The sequence below is a fragment of the Homarus americanus genome, unplaced genomic scaffold, assembly GCF_018991925.1.
Source record: "Homarus americanus isolate GMGI-L3 unplaced genomic scaffold, GMGI_Hamer_2.0 scaffold9729, whole genome shotgun sequence".
NCBI lineage: Eukaryota > Metazoa > Arthropoda > Malacostraca > Decapoda > Nephropidae > Homarus > Homarus americanus.
The window spans coordinates 45,104-59,567 of record NW_024728130.1 but is presented as its reverse complement, the minus strand read 5'-3'; the positions used below and the strand labels follow the sequence as shown (position 1 = coordinate 59,567).

General features: G+C 45.1%; 1 protein-coding gene across 1 annotated transcript in view; it reads right to left on the bottom strand.

Moving 5' to 3' along the window:
- Positions 1-723: 723 nt before the first annotated feature.
- The window catches only part of LOC121866019 (putative protein TPRXL), a 30,232-nt gene continuing 16,491 nt past the window's right edge, over positions 724-14,464 (bottom strand). Inside the window, exons 2-4 of the mRNA XM_042365605.1 lie at positions 4,232-4,446; positions 1,168-1,360; positions 724-991 (exon numbers count right to left, since the gene is read on the bottom strand). Coding sequence (XP_042221539.1) covers positions 724-991; positions 1,168-1,360; positions 4,232-4,446 — 676 coding nt within the window. The remainder of the gene's footprint in view (positions 992-1,167; positions 1,361-4,231; positions 4,447-14,464) is intronic.

Genomic DNA, 14,464 nt, shown 5'->3' with positions numbered 1-14,464 from the left:
GTGTTGTGGATGTTGTGTTGAAACTCGGAAGTATCACGTGCCGGTGCGTTCAATGTTTATCAATGCATAGAGAACGGAAGTGTAAACAACTGGGGTGTCTGTGCCATATTTTGGATTTTGTTAGTGGGAACGAATTGAAATATTTACTAACTAAATAATAATGAATGTATGAGTAAATTAAATGGAAAAATGGATTAGTTTAACAGGTATATTAGTATAGTGTATTGATGCTAGACAAGGTGGCCTTACCTGTGGAGCCTTAATTACCCCAGGTGAGGTGAGGGTGTGTCTATGGTCTGCTCCCCTTTCCAGAACACATTCCTTCTACCCTTCCTCACCTTCCACCCTCCCCCCCCAAAAAAAAATTACTCATCCTCCCCCTCCCTCACCCGCACCTCCCTCACATCTCCCTGACCTCCCTCACCCCGATCATCAGGTGAGTAGCGAGGGTGACTAAAAGGGGTGAATATTGATGCAGGTGTGAGGGGCGTCGCTCGTCACAGCCAGCCAGGTGGACCAGTACAGCCTCACACACACACTCTGATCTTCTAACTCTAAACCATCCCTTTCTTACACACACACTCTTTTTCTCACTCTTTCACCTTCTCTGCCCTTCAACCCTCCCACACACCACTTGAGGAGTGTGTGTGTGTGTGTGTGTGTGTGACTATGAATATGCACACGTAGGAGTAATGCCCTTGCGGGGTTGCTGGCAGCTGACTCTCACGGTCTCTTGTGCTTCTGAAACTTTCTCTTATACAGCTCTTTGTGGCCTGAGAGCTGCTGGTTGTAGAAGCTCTTTAGTCCTGAGCTGCTAGGTGTAGAGGCTCTTTGTGGCCTGAGAGCTGCTAGGTGTAGAGCTCTTTGTGGCCTGAGAGCTGCTAGGTGTAGAGCTCTTTGTGGCCTGAGAGCTGCTAGGTGTAGAGCTCTTTGTGGCCTGAGGCTGCTAGGTGTAGAGCTCTTTGTGGCCTGAGAGCTGCTAGGTTTAGAGCTCTTTGTGGCCCAGAGCTGCTAGGTTAGAGCTCTTTGTGTCCTGACAGCTGCTAGGTGTAGAGCTCTTTGTGGCCCGAGGTTGTTAAGGTATAAGGCTCTTCTTGGCTGAGAGCTGCTAGGCGTAGAGCTCCTTGTGGTCTGGGCTGCTAGGTGTAGAGCTCTTTGTGGCCTGACAGCTGCAAGGTGTAGAGCTCTTTGTGGCCTGAGGCTGCTAGGCGTAGAGCTCTTTGTGGTCTGAGAGCTGCTAGGCGTAGAGCTCTTTGGTCTGAGCTGCTAGGCGTAGAGCTCTTTGTGGCCTGAGAGTTGCTAGGTGTAGAGCTCTTTGTGGTCTGAGAGCTGCTAGGTGTAGAGCTCTTTGTGGCCTGAGCTGCTGGCGTAGAGCTCTTTGTGGTCTGAGGCTGCTAGGCGTAGAGGCTCTTTGTGGCCTGAGTTGTTAGGTATAGAGCTCTTTGGAGCCTGAGGCTGCTAGGCGTAGAGCTCTTTGTGGTCTGAGCTGCTAGGTGTAGAACTCTTTGTGGCCTGAGAGCTGCTAGGTGTAGAGCGTTTGTGGTCTGAGCTGCCAAGGTGTAAAACTCTTTGTGGCCTGAGAGCTGCTAGGTGTAGAGCTCTTTGTGGCCTGAGAGCTTCTGGCTGTAAGAGCTTTTTTGCGACTGAGAGCGTGTCATTTATTTATTTATTTGTTTGTTTGGCGTCTTGAGAGGCCCTCTTAGCAAGTCTTAAGGCTGGGCATCTGTTTACACCCGAGGTAAATCTGATCTGTAGAAAGATATCATGTCTGTAGGGATATCACGTGTGGAGAAAGATATCATGCCTGTAGGGATATTATGTCTTGAGATATCATGTCTAGAAAGATATCATGTCTTGAGAAACAGTATATCACGTCACTGGAGGTTAAGACCCTAAACATTCAGCGGTTCTGTAGTGATATATATTGACCCTAAAAGGACCTCTCCCTTGTGTGGTCCAGAAGACAGGGTTTTTTACGGTCTAGATTAATTCTTTGGTACCTGGAAGTGTCTGTCTGTGGGGCGGGAAAGACTGTTTGTAGGGCGGGAAAGACTGTCTGTGGGGCGGGGAAGACTATCTGGGGTGGAAAGTCTGTCTGTGGGGCGGGAAAGTCTGTCTGTGGGGTGGAAAGACTGTCTGTGGGGCGGGAAAGACTGTCTGTGGGTGCGGGAAAGACTGTCTGTGGGGCGGGAAAGACTGTCTGGGGTGGAAAGACTGTGGAAAGACTGTCTGTGGGTGCGGGAAAGACTGTCTGTGGGCGCAGGAAGACTGTCTGTGGTGTAAAAAGGAGATTTCTTTCACCACTCCCAGACAAATGACTACTTCTTTCATCACTCCCAGACAAATGACTACTTCATTCACCACTCCCAGATAAAGATGACCAGTCTGTAGAGATAATGTGGGAAATTAGGATCATTATTTCATCAAGGAGGAGGAGGAGCAGGAGGAAGATAAGGAGGAGGAAGGTAAGGAGGAAGATAAGGAGGAGGAGGAGGAAGATAAGGAGGAGGAGGCGATTAGGAGTTTTGAAAGATGGTGCGATTTGGTAGAGAGAGAGAGAGAGAGAGAGAGAGAGAGAGAGAGAGAGAGAGAGAGAGAGAGAGCTACAAGGTGTTAATCATTCGAGAAAGAGACAGTGTGTGTGTGTGTCTGTCTGTCTGTCGGCTATGAGAGTCAGCCACAGTGTTGATAGAGCGGGGGAGGGACTGTCAGCTCTTGGGTAAGGTGAGGGGAGACGTGAGGAAGTATGATACGACGTGTTGTTGTGAGGGGAGGGGGAGGATCAAAAGAGATGAGAGAATTGGGGATCACAGTGAGAGACACACTGGTATTCGAGAGAGGAGGGAGAAACGTGAGATGAGAGATACTTGAGGACAGGTGAGAGAGAGAGGGGGGTGAGATGTAGCGAGGAGTGAGAGCGAGTAAGGGAGGAGTGAGAGAGAGTAAGGGAGGAGTGAGAGAGAGAGAGAGAGAGAGCGAAGGGACAGGTGGGTGAGAGGTTATCCAGGCGAAGAATTAATTAAGGTAGACTGGACACTAGGCTGGAGGAAGTAACCAGGTGTGTCTCTTCACTGATGACGTGGCGGCGTGGGTATGCAGGAGAGAGAAAGAGAGAGAGCGAGAGAGCGAGCCCGGGTACGCGTGGGCAGGAAAGAAGGTAATTTGGCACCTAAAAATTCACACTGGCCACGCACACGAAGACTCAACCCGAGAAAAACATTGACTGGCTTGACTTACCACGCTGAAGGGGGACCTAACGAGACCCTGACCAATTTGGTAGTTACCACCCCGTCACTCCTTCACGGCGCCATCCATGAGGAAGGTCCCACAGCCATTTTGGTCTCAACGTTTTCGCCTCTGGAACGAAATCTTCTCGAAATAATTACGTTTCTTTTCAGTCGCGTATCTTGACAAATAAAAGTTGGTTCCTGCAGCTGTAGTTGGTGGCGTCATTTACTACGCGTTTCAAGGGAAGGTTTTTAAAGTGTTAAAAAAAATAGTCCTTTTCATCTCGCTTCTCGGATGAGTGTTTGTAAATGGCCTCGTCGGACACCATCCTTCAAACTGCACATGACATTACTACACATATATTTCAAGAACCATCACACACACACACACACACGAACCATAACCCCCCGTCAGTCAAGCATGATTCCTTTTCCTACCCGTTTATGACTCTTACCCCCCTGCCCCCGGCCCAGATCTCTGGAGGTCAGGTCATCCATTGACGGGTCTCAGCAGGTGGGGGTCTCATCCTTTCAGATCACAGCAGGTGGGATCTCAGCAGGCCAGTTCAGTTTAGGTTTGATTTTCGAGGTTTTAACATTTTTAAGATTTCAGGAGTTTGGGTAGGTTAGGGTAGGTCACATTAGGTTAGGTCATATTATTTTGAGTTTTCTGTAGGTCAGGTCACAGCAGTTTGAGGTCTCTGTAGGTCATGTCACAGGACTTCGAATAGTTTGAAGATCGGGCATCATAGGGTCCAAGTTTCAACAGCTGGTTATGTTAACCAACAGTGGGTATCGCTGGGTCTCAATCGTTCGGGGTCGCTCTGCATAAATCAGGTCACCCATTGATGCCTCTGGGTGGTTGAGGGTCACAGGAGGTCACAGCAGGTCAGGTCATCATAGAAGGTTGGCGGCAAGATTTACGATCAGGTTGGTGGAGTAATAAAAAGTGTCATTGGGTGAGGCTCGACCCTGTTTCTAATGGTGTGAAAGACCGTCAATACCCATCACCAAGACGCTGCCAAACTGTGTCCTGGCCCTGCTGTGGTGGAGTCCTGCCCCTGCTGTGGTGGAGTCCTGCCCCTGCTGTGGTGGAGTCCTGCTGTGATGGGGTCCTGCTGTGGTGGAGTCTTGCCCCTGCTGTGGTGGGGTCTTGCCCCTGCTGTGGTGGAGTCCTGGCCTTGTTGTGGTGAAGTCCTGGACCCACTGTGGTGGAGTCCTGGTGTAGGGAGAGTGTGAGAGTGCTGGTAGGAATAAGGGAACACAGGAGGGGAGAGCGAGAGTGCGGAAATGAGAGAGAGAGACGAAGAAAAGGGTGAAGGGAGAGAGAGAAGGGAAAGCGACACACAGAATAGAGGGTGATAATAAGGGAGGTGGTGAACACTGGTGGGTAAAGGAAGAGACGGAGGATATGTTAAGAGAGATGGAAATAATTCGAGGACTTTCGTAACACACACACACACACACACACACACACACACGCTGCAGTGAACAAGACGAGCGAACAGTCGACCATAGTTTCCATACAGGCGTTAATCTGAGGAGGGAAACGCCAGGCCAGGTGCTGCTGATTGCTCGTGCTGGCAGTTCATTTTTTTGTACGATAACTAAGAGAAGAAGAAGAAGGGAAAACTTAATAGGGAGAGGAGGAGAAGGAAGGAAGAAAGAAGATGGGTAGGAAGAGGAGGGGGGGGGGGAGGAAGAAAATCAGTAGGAGGACAAGATGGAAGGAAGAAAGGACAAGATGAAAGGAAAGGACAAGGTAAATGGAAGGAAGGAAGGACAAGATGACGGGAAGGAAGGAAAGAAGGACAAACTGGAAGGAAGGAGTCCAGGTGATAAGTGACCAAGAGGTAATTACACAGAGTATCAGAATTAACAGCGAGAAAAAGGTTAGACAAGGCCTCATTATATACCACCTCATGGAGACCGCTTATATGAATACATTTACATTTCATTATCACCCGGAGACACTAGTTGCTGTGGGCGGTGGTGGGTGGCTGGGTGGTCCTAGTGGTGGATGGGTGGCCCTGGGTGGATGAAAGGTCCTGGGTGGGTGGGTGGTACTAATTAATCGTACTCAATGGATGGATGACAAACACTTTATGAAATTAATCTGCAATACTACATCACATTATTTTAGAGAGAGAGAGAGAGAGAGAGACAGGTGAACTGGGCAGGTATATTCTTAACTGGGGAGTCGAACCCTGGGACGTGGATTTATGGACGAGCATTTACCCCTCACCTCCCCTTCCCTCTGTTTTCCCTTGAAAGAATTATACCTTTGTAAATTTAGCAGTTTTGATCTGATGGGGAGAGGGGAGGTGTGTGTGTGTGTGTGATGGTCTGTACACACACACACACCAGCTAATCAGAACTGACTTATCTATCTTGTTTATCCGACAGAACCATTCGGGGTGATGGGCCATTTACCTGGTCTGGTTAGGTTAGGTTAGGTTCAGGAAGGATGGGTTAGTTTGGGTCAGGCTCGATTAGTTTGGGTTGGATTAGGTTAGGTTGGGTCAGACTAGGATAGGTTAAATCAGGTTAGGTTAACATTAGAGTGGTTAATCGTTAGGTTAGGTTAGATTAGATTAATGGTGTTTAAAATCTCAAGGTGAAATTAATTACGGTAGAGATTCTTTAGGTTAGGTTAGGTTAGGTTAAGTTAAGTTAAGGTGAGGTTAATCCTTAGTTAAAATAAGTTAAGACACATAAGAACATAAGAATGGAGGAAACTGCAGCGGGCCTATTGGCCCATACTGGGCAGTCCCATTTACACCCAACCCCTATTGCTCATATGAGCATCCAACATATGTTTGAAGCAATTCAGCGTATTCTAGTTAATGATGATATTTGGTAACTTGTTCCATTCATCCACTACTCTGTTTCCAAACCGGTGTTTACCTATTTCACGCCTAAATCTAAATTTGTCTAATTTAAAACCATTGTTACGAGTTCGCTCCTGGTTGGATAATTTGAGTACCTCTGTAATGTCCCCTTTGTTTAGCCCTGCCTTCCACTTATACACCTCTATCAGGTCGCCCCTCACTCTACGTCTCTCACAGATTCTTCAGGTGAGCCAAACACACAATTATAATACTGTAACCAATTTATTTTCCCGTGGTGAATTAGCCTGGGACTTGAGGGAGCTTGTGGCGGCAACACTCACCGGCCCCCAGAGAGGGAGAGTTGCCAGCCAAGGATTAAGTTTTTTAGTTCGGGATCCGCCCCAGCAAGTTGGTCTGAGAATCTTGACTGTCTTGAGGCTTTTTTTATTACCCTTGAAACGCTCTCACATAGTTACTGAAAGTCCCTGATGCAGTTTTAAGAAATGTTTTACGGAGCCTTTTAAAGAGTTCGTCTCAAGATGGGTTTTTTTTTATTGTCTTCTAAGTTGGGTTGTTGATTGATTTATTATTTATTATTATTATTATTATTATTGTTGTTGTTTCTCGTATCATTTGTTATTGTTGTTTTTGTCATCGTTACTGTTATTATTATAGTGTTTGTTGATGTTGTTGTTATTATTATTATTATTATTGTTGTTGTTGTTATTATTATTATTATTATTATTATTATTATTATTATTATTATTATTATTATTATTATTATTACCACCCAAACTGTGACCATCTTCCCCCAGTCTTCATGTGACGTCAAGAAGTCTTCAGAGAGTCTTCCAAATATTGTTTTTCCTCCCCAGTCGTGTCTCTCCGACCTTCAATACAACACAAGTGACTTAATATTTTACCTACCCCCTCACCTTAAATTGTGGTGTGAGGAGACGGAGGGAGAGTAGAGGAGGTGGGAGGGTTGAGAGGGGAGGGGAGAGGGGAGGGAAGGACGAAGAAAGATGAGAGGGGGGAGTGAGAATGAGAGAAGGGGAGAGGCAGGATTGAATACCAAGAACAAAAAGCAAAGATAAACAAAATATTTGGTACCTGAGAGAGAGAGAGAGAGAGAGAGAGAGAGAGAGAGCACAGTAATGAAGCTCTCGCCCTCAGATCGTGTGTTAGGTGTGTACCCAAACATCATTATGAGGAGGAAGGGAGATGGGGTGCTGGGGAGGGTGGGGAAGGGGCAGGGTTGAGAGAGAGGGAAGGTGTGTCCAGAAACGGAAGAGGGGAAACAGGAGGGAGGAAGCGACGAGTAGAATAGTGAATGGGGGAGGGAGGGGAAGAATGATGGGGGATGGAAAATGGTGGGAAAGAAGAGAGGAAAAGGGGAAATGAGTAAGAGAGAGAGAGAGAGAAAAGAAGGGAGGAAAGGGGGAAAACAGAGCGAGAGATGTGACAGAAAGGAGAGAGGAAGAAGGAAGGGAATGAAGGAGTGTTCGATAAAAAGAGAAGGAAATACGAGGGACTCTAGAAATAATTTTGAGAATAGGCGGTTGGGATAAAAGAGGAAATAGAAGGAAAGGGAGGAGGAGTGGGATAGATGAGATGAAGACGAGGAAAACGAAAAAATGGAAAGATTGAAATATAAGAGAGAGAGAGAGAAGTATCAGGAAAAGGTCAGGTACTGTATGGTCTTGTGCAGGTCAAGTCAGGCTAGGTGAAGGCCAGGTCAGGTTAGGACCAGGTAAAGTCAAATTTGATCAATCTGGGTGCAGGTCAGGCAAGGTGAAGGCCAGGTCAATTGTAGGTCAAGCTAGGTCAGATCACAGAGGGTCAAGATGGCCCCGGGTTGGCTTCGTTTACACCGCCGCTGACAATTACAACTCGTTTAATGGTGAGGAAAATGAAATTGAAGACGACGGCAAAGAATTAACTTTTGGTAATGGCTGATAAAAGGTGGTAGGGAGGACAGTGGGAGGACAGTGTGGGCGGTGGGAGGACAGTGGGGGAGACAATATGGGCTGTGGGAGGACAGTGTGGGCAGTGGAGGAGACAGTGTGGGCAGTGGGGGAGACAGTATGGGCTGTGGCAGGACAGTGTGGGCAGTGGGAAGTCAGTATAGGCAGTGGCAGGACAGTGTGGGCAGTGGGAGAACATCTAGAGTACCATAATGCAAACTATACTCCAGAAATGTGGGTTTTGAGTTACTACACTTCACAGGGCAAGAGAGAGATGCCTTCCTTCTGGCCGAAACCTCTGGAGGAGAGATTTATGAACCATTCATAAAGGTTAATAAGGAAGACGTAGGTACAGTATCTCACCTCGAGGATATATATGTTTATGGTGCTTCAGTAAATGAGCTAAGACGGAGTTATGGGCCGCAGCTTCACGTGGAGTTTATAGTAGTAGAGAGTTAGGGAACGTATGATGTATGTGTTAGGTTAATGTGATGTGTGTGTGTCATGGTGTGATGTGGTTCTGTGATGGGTATGATGTGTGTGTGTGTGTGCCATGGTGTGATGTGCGGGCTAGTATGTGTACCTTGTTACCAGGAGCGAACTGTAGGAATGACAAATTTAGATTTAGCGAGAGATAAGTAAACACTAGTTTGGTAATATAGTGAATGAGTGTAACAAGCTACCAAAGATCATCATTAACTCGATCACGCTGGATAGCTTCAAGTATAGCTTGGATAGATCCGAGGATTTTCTTGAAACAGTTCAAGACTGTTTCCTAAGTTAACATATAACTGAACCCACCCGGGGTAATAATATACGAGATTTAGTTCTGTCAATCAGAGAAAACCTCATTAGTAATGTCGAGGTTGGGAACGAACTTGCTAACAGCGATCACAAAGAAATAAGGTTCCAATTAGAATTTAATGCTAGTCGCAAGGAAAATTTCATTGAAGTCCCAGATTTCAGAAGGGCAAACTGTGATAGTTTGAAGAGGCAGCTAAGAGAAAGGGTATCACATTTGAGGGTGAATTACATGACCTCACACAATGTACCCACAGAGGGCGACCTCACTTTACCTGGGGACCTGACAACGATAACCTCACAAAATATGACGGTTGATGATGACCTGATCACGAGATCTGAGGTTGATGAGCTCCACAACAATTTAAATAATGAGTTAATTAATGCACAAAGGCAGAACATACCATAGAGAAAACTCAATGACCCTAAATGGATAAATAATTATTTAAAGAATATTATGGGATAAAGGAAGACTATAGGTGGGAGAATATATCGTGGTGAAGTTTACCTCCGGGATTATTATAAGGTATTGGCCAGTAGGGTTAAGACTGAGATAAGGAAACCAAAGAGGAATAATGAACTGAAGATAACAAGGGAGGCGAAGTCAAACCCCAAGGGATTCTATCAAATGTATCAAACTAAAACACGAGGAAAAATTGGACCAATACAGTCATATGTCGGCGAGCTTACTGATAACGACGGAGAAATTAGCAATAATCTGAATAAATATGTTTAAACAGTTTTCACCACCGAAAATTTAAACATGATACCCGAGGCACCGACTCTATACAGAAATAGTGAAGAAAATATATTAAACGAGATAGTAGTAACTAGAAACGATGTTAGTAAGCTAATGGACAAACTAAAGCCTAATAAGTCACCTGGTCCCGATGAGATATTTGCCAGAGTATTAAAGGAGTGTAAGGAAGAGCTGATTTAAAACTATTCGGAATCACCTGGAGAAGCACAATGATTCCCAACATGGCTTCACAAGCGGGCGTTCATGTCTAACTAATCTATTAACATTCTTTTCAGCTGTTTTCGAATCAGTGGACGACGGGCACGACCATGATGTGGTATATCTTGGCTTTAAGCAAAGCCTTCGACAGAGTCCCCCACAAAAGACTAACAAGAAAAGTGGAGGCTTATGTCATTGGAGGAGATATTCTAAAATGGATTACGGCGTTATTACAGGACAGGAAACAGCGAGTGAACCTTAACGGCAGTAAATCCGATTGGAGTAACGTCACTAGTGGAGTACCCCAAGGCTCAGTACTTGGACCATTATTGTTTATTATATACATAAACGACATAGATATCGGCGTAGACAGCAACATAAGTAAATTTGCTGATGACACTAAACTAGGGTGTTTAATTGAATCTGACGAGGACTCCGCAAAACTACAGGAAGATTAAAAAAAATCCGAATGTTCTGAAAAATGGCAGATGAAATTCAATGTGGACAAAGGTAAAGGACTTAGTATAGGAGATGTAAACAGAGAAACCAGATACCAGACGAACAACGATATTATTGATAAAGCCGACTGCGAGAAAGATTTAGGAATAATGATAAGTAGGAATCTTAAGCCAAGTAATCAATGTGTATTCGCGCGAAACAAGGCTAATAAAGTACTTTTTTTTTACGGGGATTAGCCCACCTGGGCACAGGTCACTGACCCACATCGAGGCCTTGGGGGCGAACATGTAATAATAATAATAATAATAATAATAATAATGAAGAACCATAAAGAAATACAAAAATTAAAAAAAAAAATCAAGAGTGAGAAATAATATATGTATGTTGTGTTGTCAAAGTAAGAGAAACAATTGAGACCCTGCAATTGTGTGTAAATGAGGCAGAAAGTCAGATCAGCAACCTGGGACTTGGTCACAATTTTCGTGATGCCATATGGCAGCAGGGTCTACCATTAGACAACACATTATGCTTCCAATATCTTCCCAGGCAGTAGTAACTCCCTGTTTGGTAGCTGCCTACTACCTACTACTTGGGTTCATACAAAGGAGTGTTAGTTACAAGACTAGCGAGGTCTTCCTAAAACTATATCTTGCACTTGTGAGACCTCACTTGGATTACGCAGTTCAATTCTGGTCACCGCGTTGCAGAATGGATATCGAATCCATAGAAATAATTCAGAGGAGAATGACAAGACTAATCCCGGGCATTAGGAACCTTGAGTACAGAGACAGGTTAAAGCATCTTAATTTGCACTCCCTCGAGAGGCGAAGAGTGAGGGGCGATATGATAGAGGTGTATAAATGGAAGTCAGGTCTAAACAAAGGGGACATTACAATGGTACTCAAACTATCCAACCGGGAACGAACTCGTAACAATGGTTTTAAATTAGACGTTTAGATTTAGGCTCGAAATAGGTAAAAATTGGTTTGGAAATAGAGTAGTGGACGAGTGGAACAAGTTACCAACTATCATCATTAACTCGAATACGTTGGATAGCTTCAAACACAGGTTGGATGGATACATGAGCGATAGGGGTTGGGTGTAAATGGGACTGCCCAGTATGGACCAATAGTTACGTTTCCTTCCATTCTTATGTTCTTAAACTAGTTTAACCATAACCTCACCTGAACCTATCCGTATCAGTCAGGGCGTGTAAGCATTAGTGTTACATCTGACAGGCTTACAGTGAGTCAGCAACACACACACACTGACCACATTTTCCTACAGTGTGAAGTGATGTCAGTAACTATGGACGCTGTCGTTAGGGAGTTGTGTAATGTTTGACGCCAATGTAAAAAATTGTTACTCTAAATAAGAAAATTGGATCATTTGTCCCCATGTGTCGTTGCTTCAAGGAGTTTATTATGTTAGCGCTTGTGTGTCGTGTTAATGAGTCACTTGTGTAGGTTTGTGTTGAAGTGTTTTTGGTTTTACTCGAGTGATTCATTAAGGTTCGTTCTAACATTATATCAGTTTAAGGGAGAAAAAGTCTAAAGGAATAGTTTTGAGAATCTGAGACCAAGAGCAATGTTGTTCCCTTGTTATTTGTCTTAAGTTTGACTCACTAAGGTAGTTAATTGTTTATATTATATACACGTATTGCTGCAACTTTGGCCCTGGGGGAGTTGGTTAGGAGGTGTGGGAGATGTTAGGTGGGGGTGAGGTTGGTTCGGTGTCGTGGGGGATGATGGGGTTGTGGGAGATGTTAGGGGGTGAGGGTTGGTTCGGTGTGTCGTGGGGATGATGGGGTTGTGGGAGATGTTAGGTGGTGGGGGTGAGGGTTGGTTTGGTGTGGGGGTTGGCGGGTGGGGAGGGGGGCGAGGTAATCCTTAGCTGGAGTTTAAACTTTTAATGTAAACTGGAGGACGAGGGAAGAGGAGAGGTGAAGGAAGGGAGGAAAGGAAGGAGGATGAGGGAAAGGTAGAGGAGGAAGGTAGGTAAACAGTGAGGGTAAAAAGAGGAAGGAAGATGAGATTGAGGGAGAGGAAAGGAACGAAGATAAGGTAGAAGAGAGTGGAAGGAAGGAAGGAAGGAGAGAGGGGGTAGGCAACTGTGAGGATGGAGGGAACAGGGGTGGGGACAATCACACCACAGCAAGAATAAGAACAAGAGATTAAAATAAATTAAATAAGAATGAAGAACCTCGCTCTAGCTCTTAACACGTGAGGAAGAAATAGTGGGAGGGGTGAGGTGAGGAGGAAAGGATCAAGGAAGGTGAGAGGAGGAAAGGATCGATGAAGGAAGGAAAGAAAATGGGGAGAGGGAGGGAGAAGGGGAGATGATTGAGAGAGGAAGGAAGACAAAATAGAAAGGGAGAAGGAGGAAGGTAGATAGGGAAAAGGAAGGAAAGGAAGAAGGGAGTGAGGAAAGGAAAAAAGTTCAAGTTATATCACTGTAATATTTTGGTTCCGTCATTCAGATCAGTAAAAACCCGATATATAATTTTTTTCCTCCTCTCTTCATCTATCTAAAGAAAACCTCACCGTCAAACTTTTCTTTTGTGGATGAGGAGGACAATATGAGGACAGGAGGCGAGGCTGAGGACAGAATATTTCAGTTGTGGCAATGTTGCAAAAAAATGGTCGCTGCCCTCTCTCTCTCTCTGTCTCTCTGTCTCTCTCTCTGGGTGGTAATAGCCCAGACTAACACTGAAGATTGTCTCCAGTTTGTCTCACTGTTTATGGACCGGTACAGTCGGAGTGGCCCGTGTGAGTGTGGCCGCAGGTGGCCCAGTCCGTGGCTAATGGTGCTGTCCTTGGGGAGAGGAGGTAGGTGGGTTGGGGAGGTGGGGGGGGGAAGGGAGGATGGAAGTGGGGAGATAAAAAGGAAGGTCTTGGGGGAGGATAAGGAAGGTCTTGGGGGAGGAGAAGAATAAAGGGGTGTGGGGAGGATAGAAGAGATTAAAGGAGAGGAATAGAGGAAGACAGAGAGGAAAGAGGAGGAGGGGGACAAGGAGAGGAGATGGGAAAGGGGAGAAGGGAGTAGCAGAAAGTGGGGAGGGGAGGGATGGAAAATATTCATGGGGAGGAGAGTGTGAAATTGAAATAACGGGAAATAGAGAAGAGACAGGGAGGGAAGGGTGTAAGGTAGGAACATTGATAAAATACCTTGAAATACAGCTACAGGTACAGTTATTACCATAGTTACTGTACCTTGAAATACAGCTACAGGTACAGTTATTACCTTTGTGTTACTGTACCTTGAGATACAGCTACAGGTATTACCATAGTGTTACTGTACCTTGAGATACAGCTACAGGTATTACCATAGTGTTACTGTACCTTGAAATACAGGTACAGGTACAGTTATTACCATGGTGTTACTGTACCTTGAAATACAGCTACAATTATTACCATAGCTACTGTACCATGAATACAGCTTACAGGTACAGTTTACCATAGTTACTGTACCTTGAAATACAACTACAGGTACAGTTATTACCATAGTTACTGTGCCTTGAAATACAGCTACAATTATTACCATAGCTACTGTACCATAAAATACAGTTACAGGTTACAGTGAGTCCCATATAGTGACAGTACTATTAAATACAGGTACATTACAGTAATTTCCATATAGTGACTGTACCATAAAATACAGGTACCTACAGGTTACAGTAACGCAGGTGTTGACAATACCAATTTAATATTTTATAAAACCAACACCGGATGATTTTATTCAGCACAGAGAGAGAGAGAGAGAGAGAGACCCACACAGGTACACCACAGGTTAATTAATTATCTCCACTAATATTTATTTAAAAATGTATCAACAAAAACAATTAACCTGGTTTTGTGTCCTGATTATCACGAACCAGGTAGAGGAGGAGGAGGAGGAAGAGAAGGAAGAGAGAGGGGGAGGAGGAGTAGAAGGAAGAGAGAGGGGGAGAAGGAAGTGAAAAAGAAGAGGAAGAGGAAGATGAGACTGGAGGAGGAGGAAGAGGAGACAGAGCGGCTGAGTCAGTGTTGTAGTCACGTATGTTCTCCAAGACGAGGGGGAAGGGAGGGGGGAGGTAGGGGGACGGGGTGTGGGGAAAGGGAATTAGTGTAGTAGTCACGTATTTCTTGTGGGAGGAGAGGGGGAAGGGGGGTGATGGAGGGGGAAGTAGAAGGAAGAGAAATAATGTACAAGAAAAGAGGAGGAGGAAGAGAAAAGGGAAGG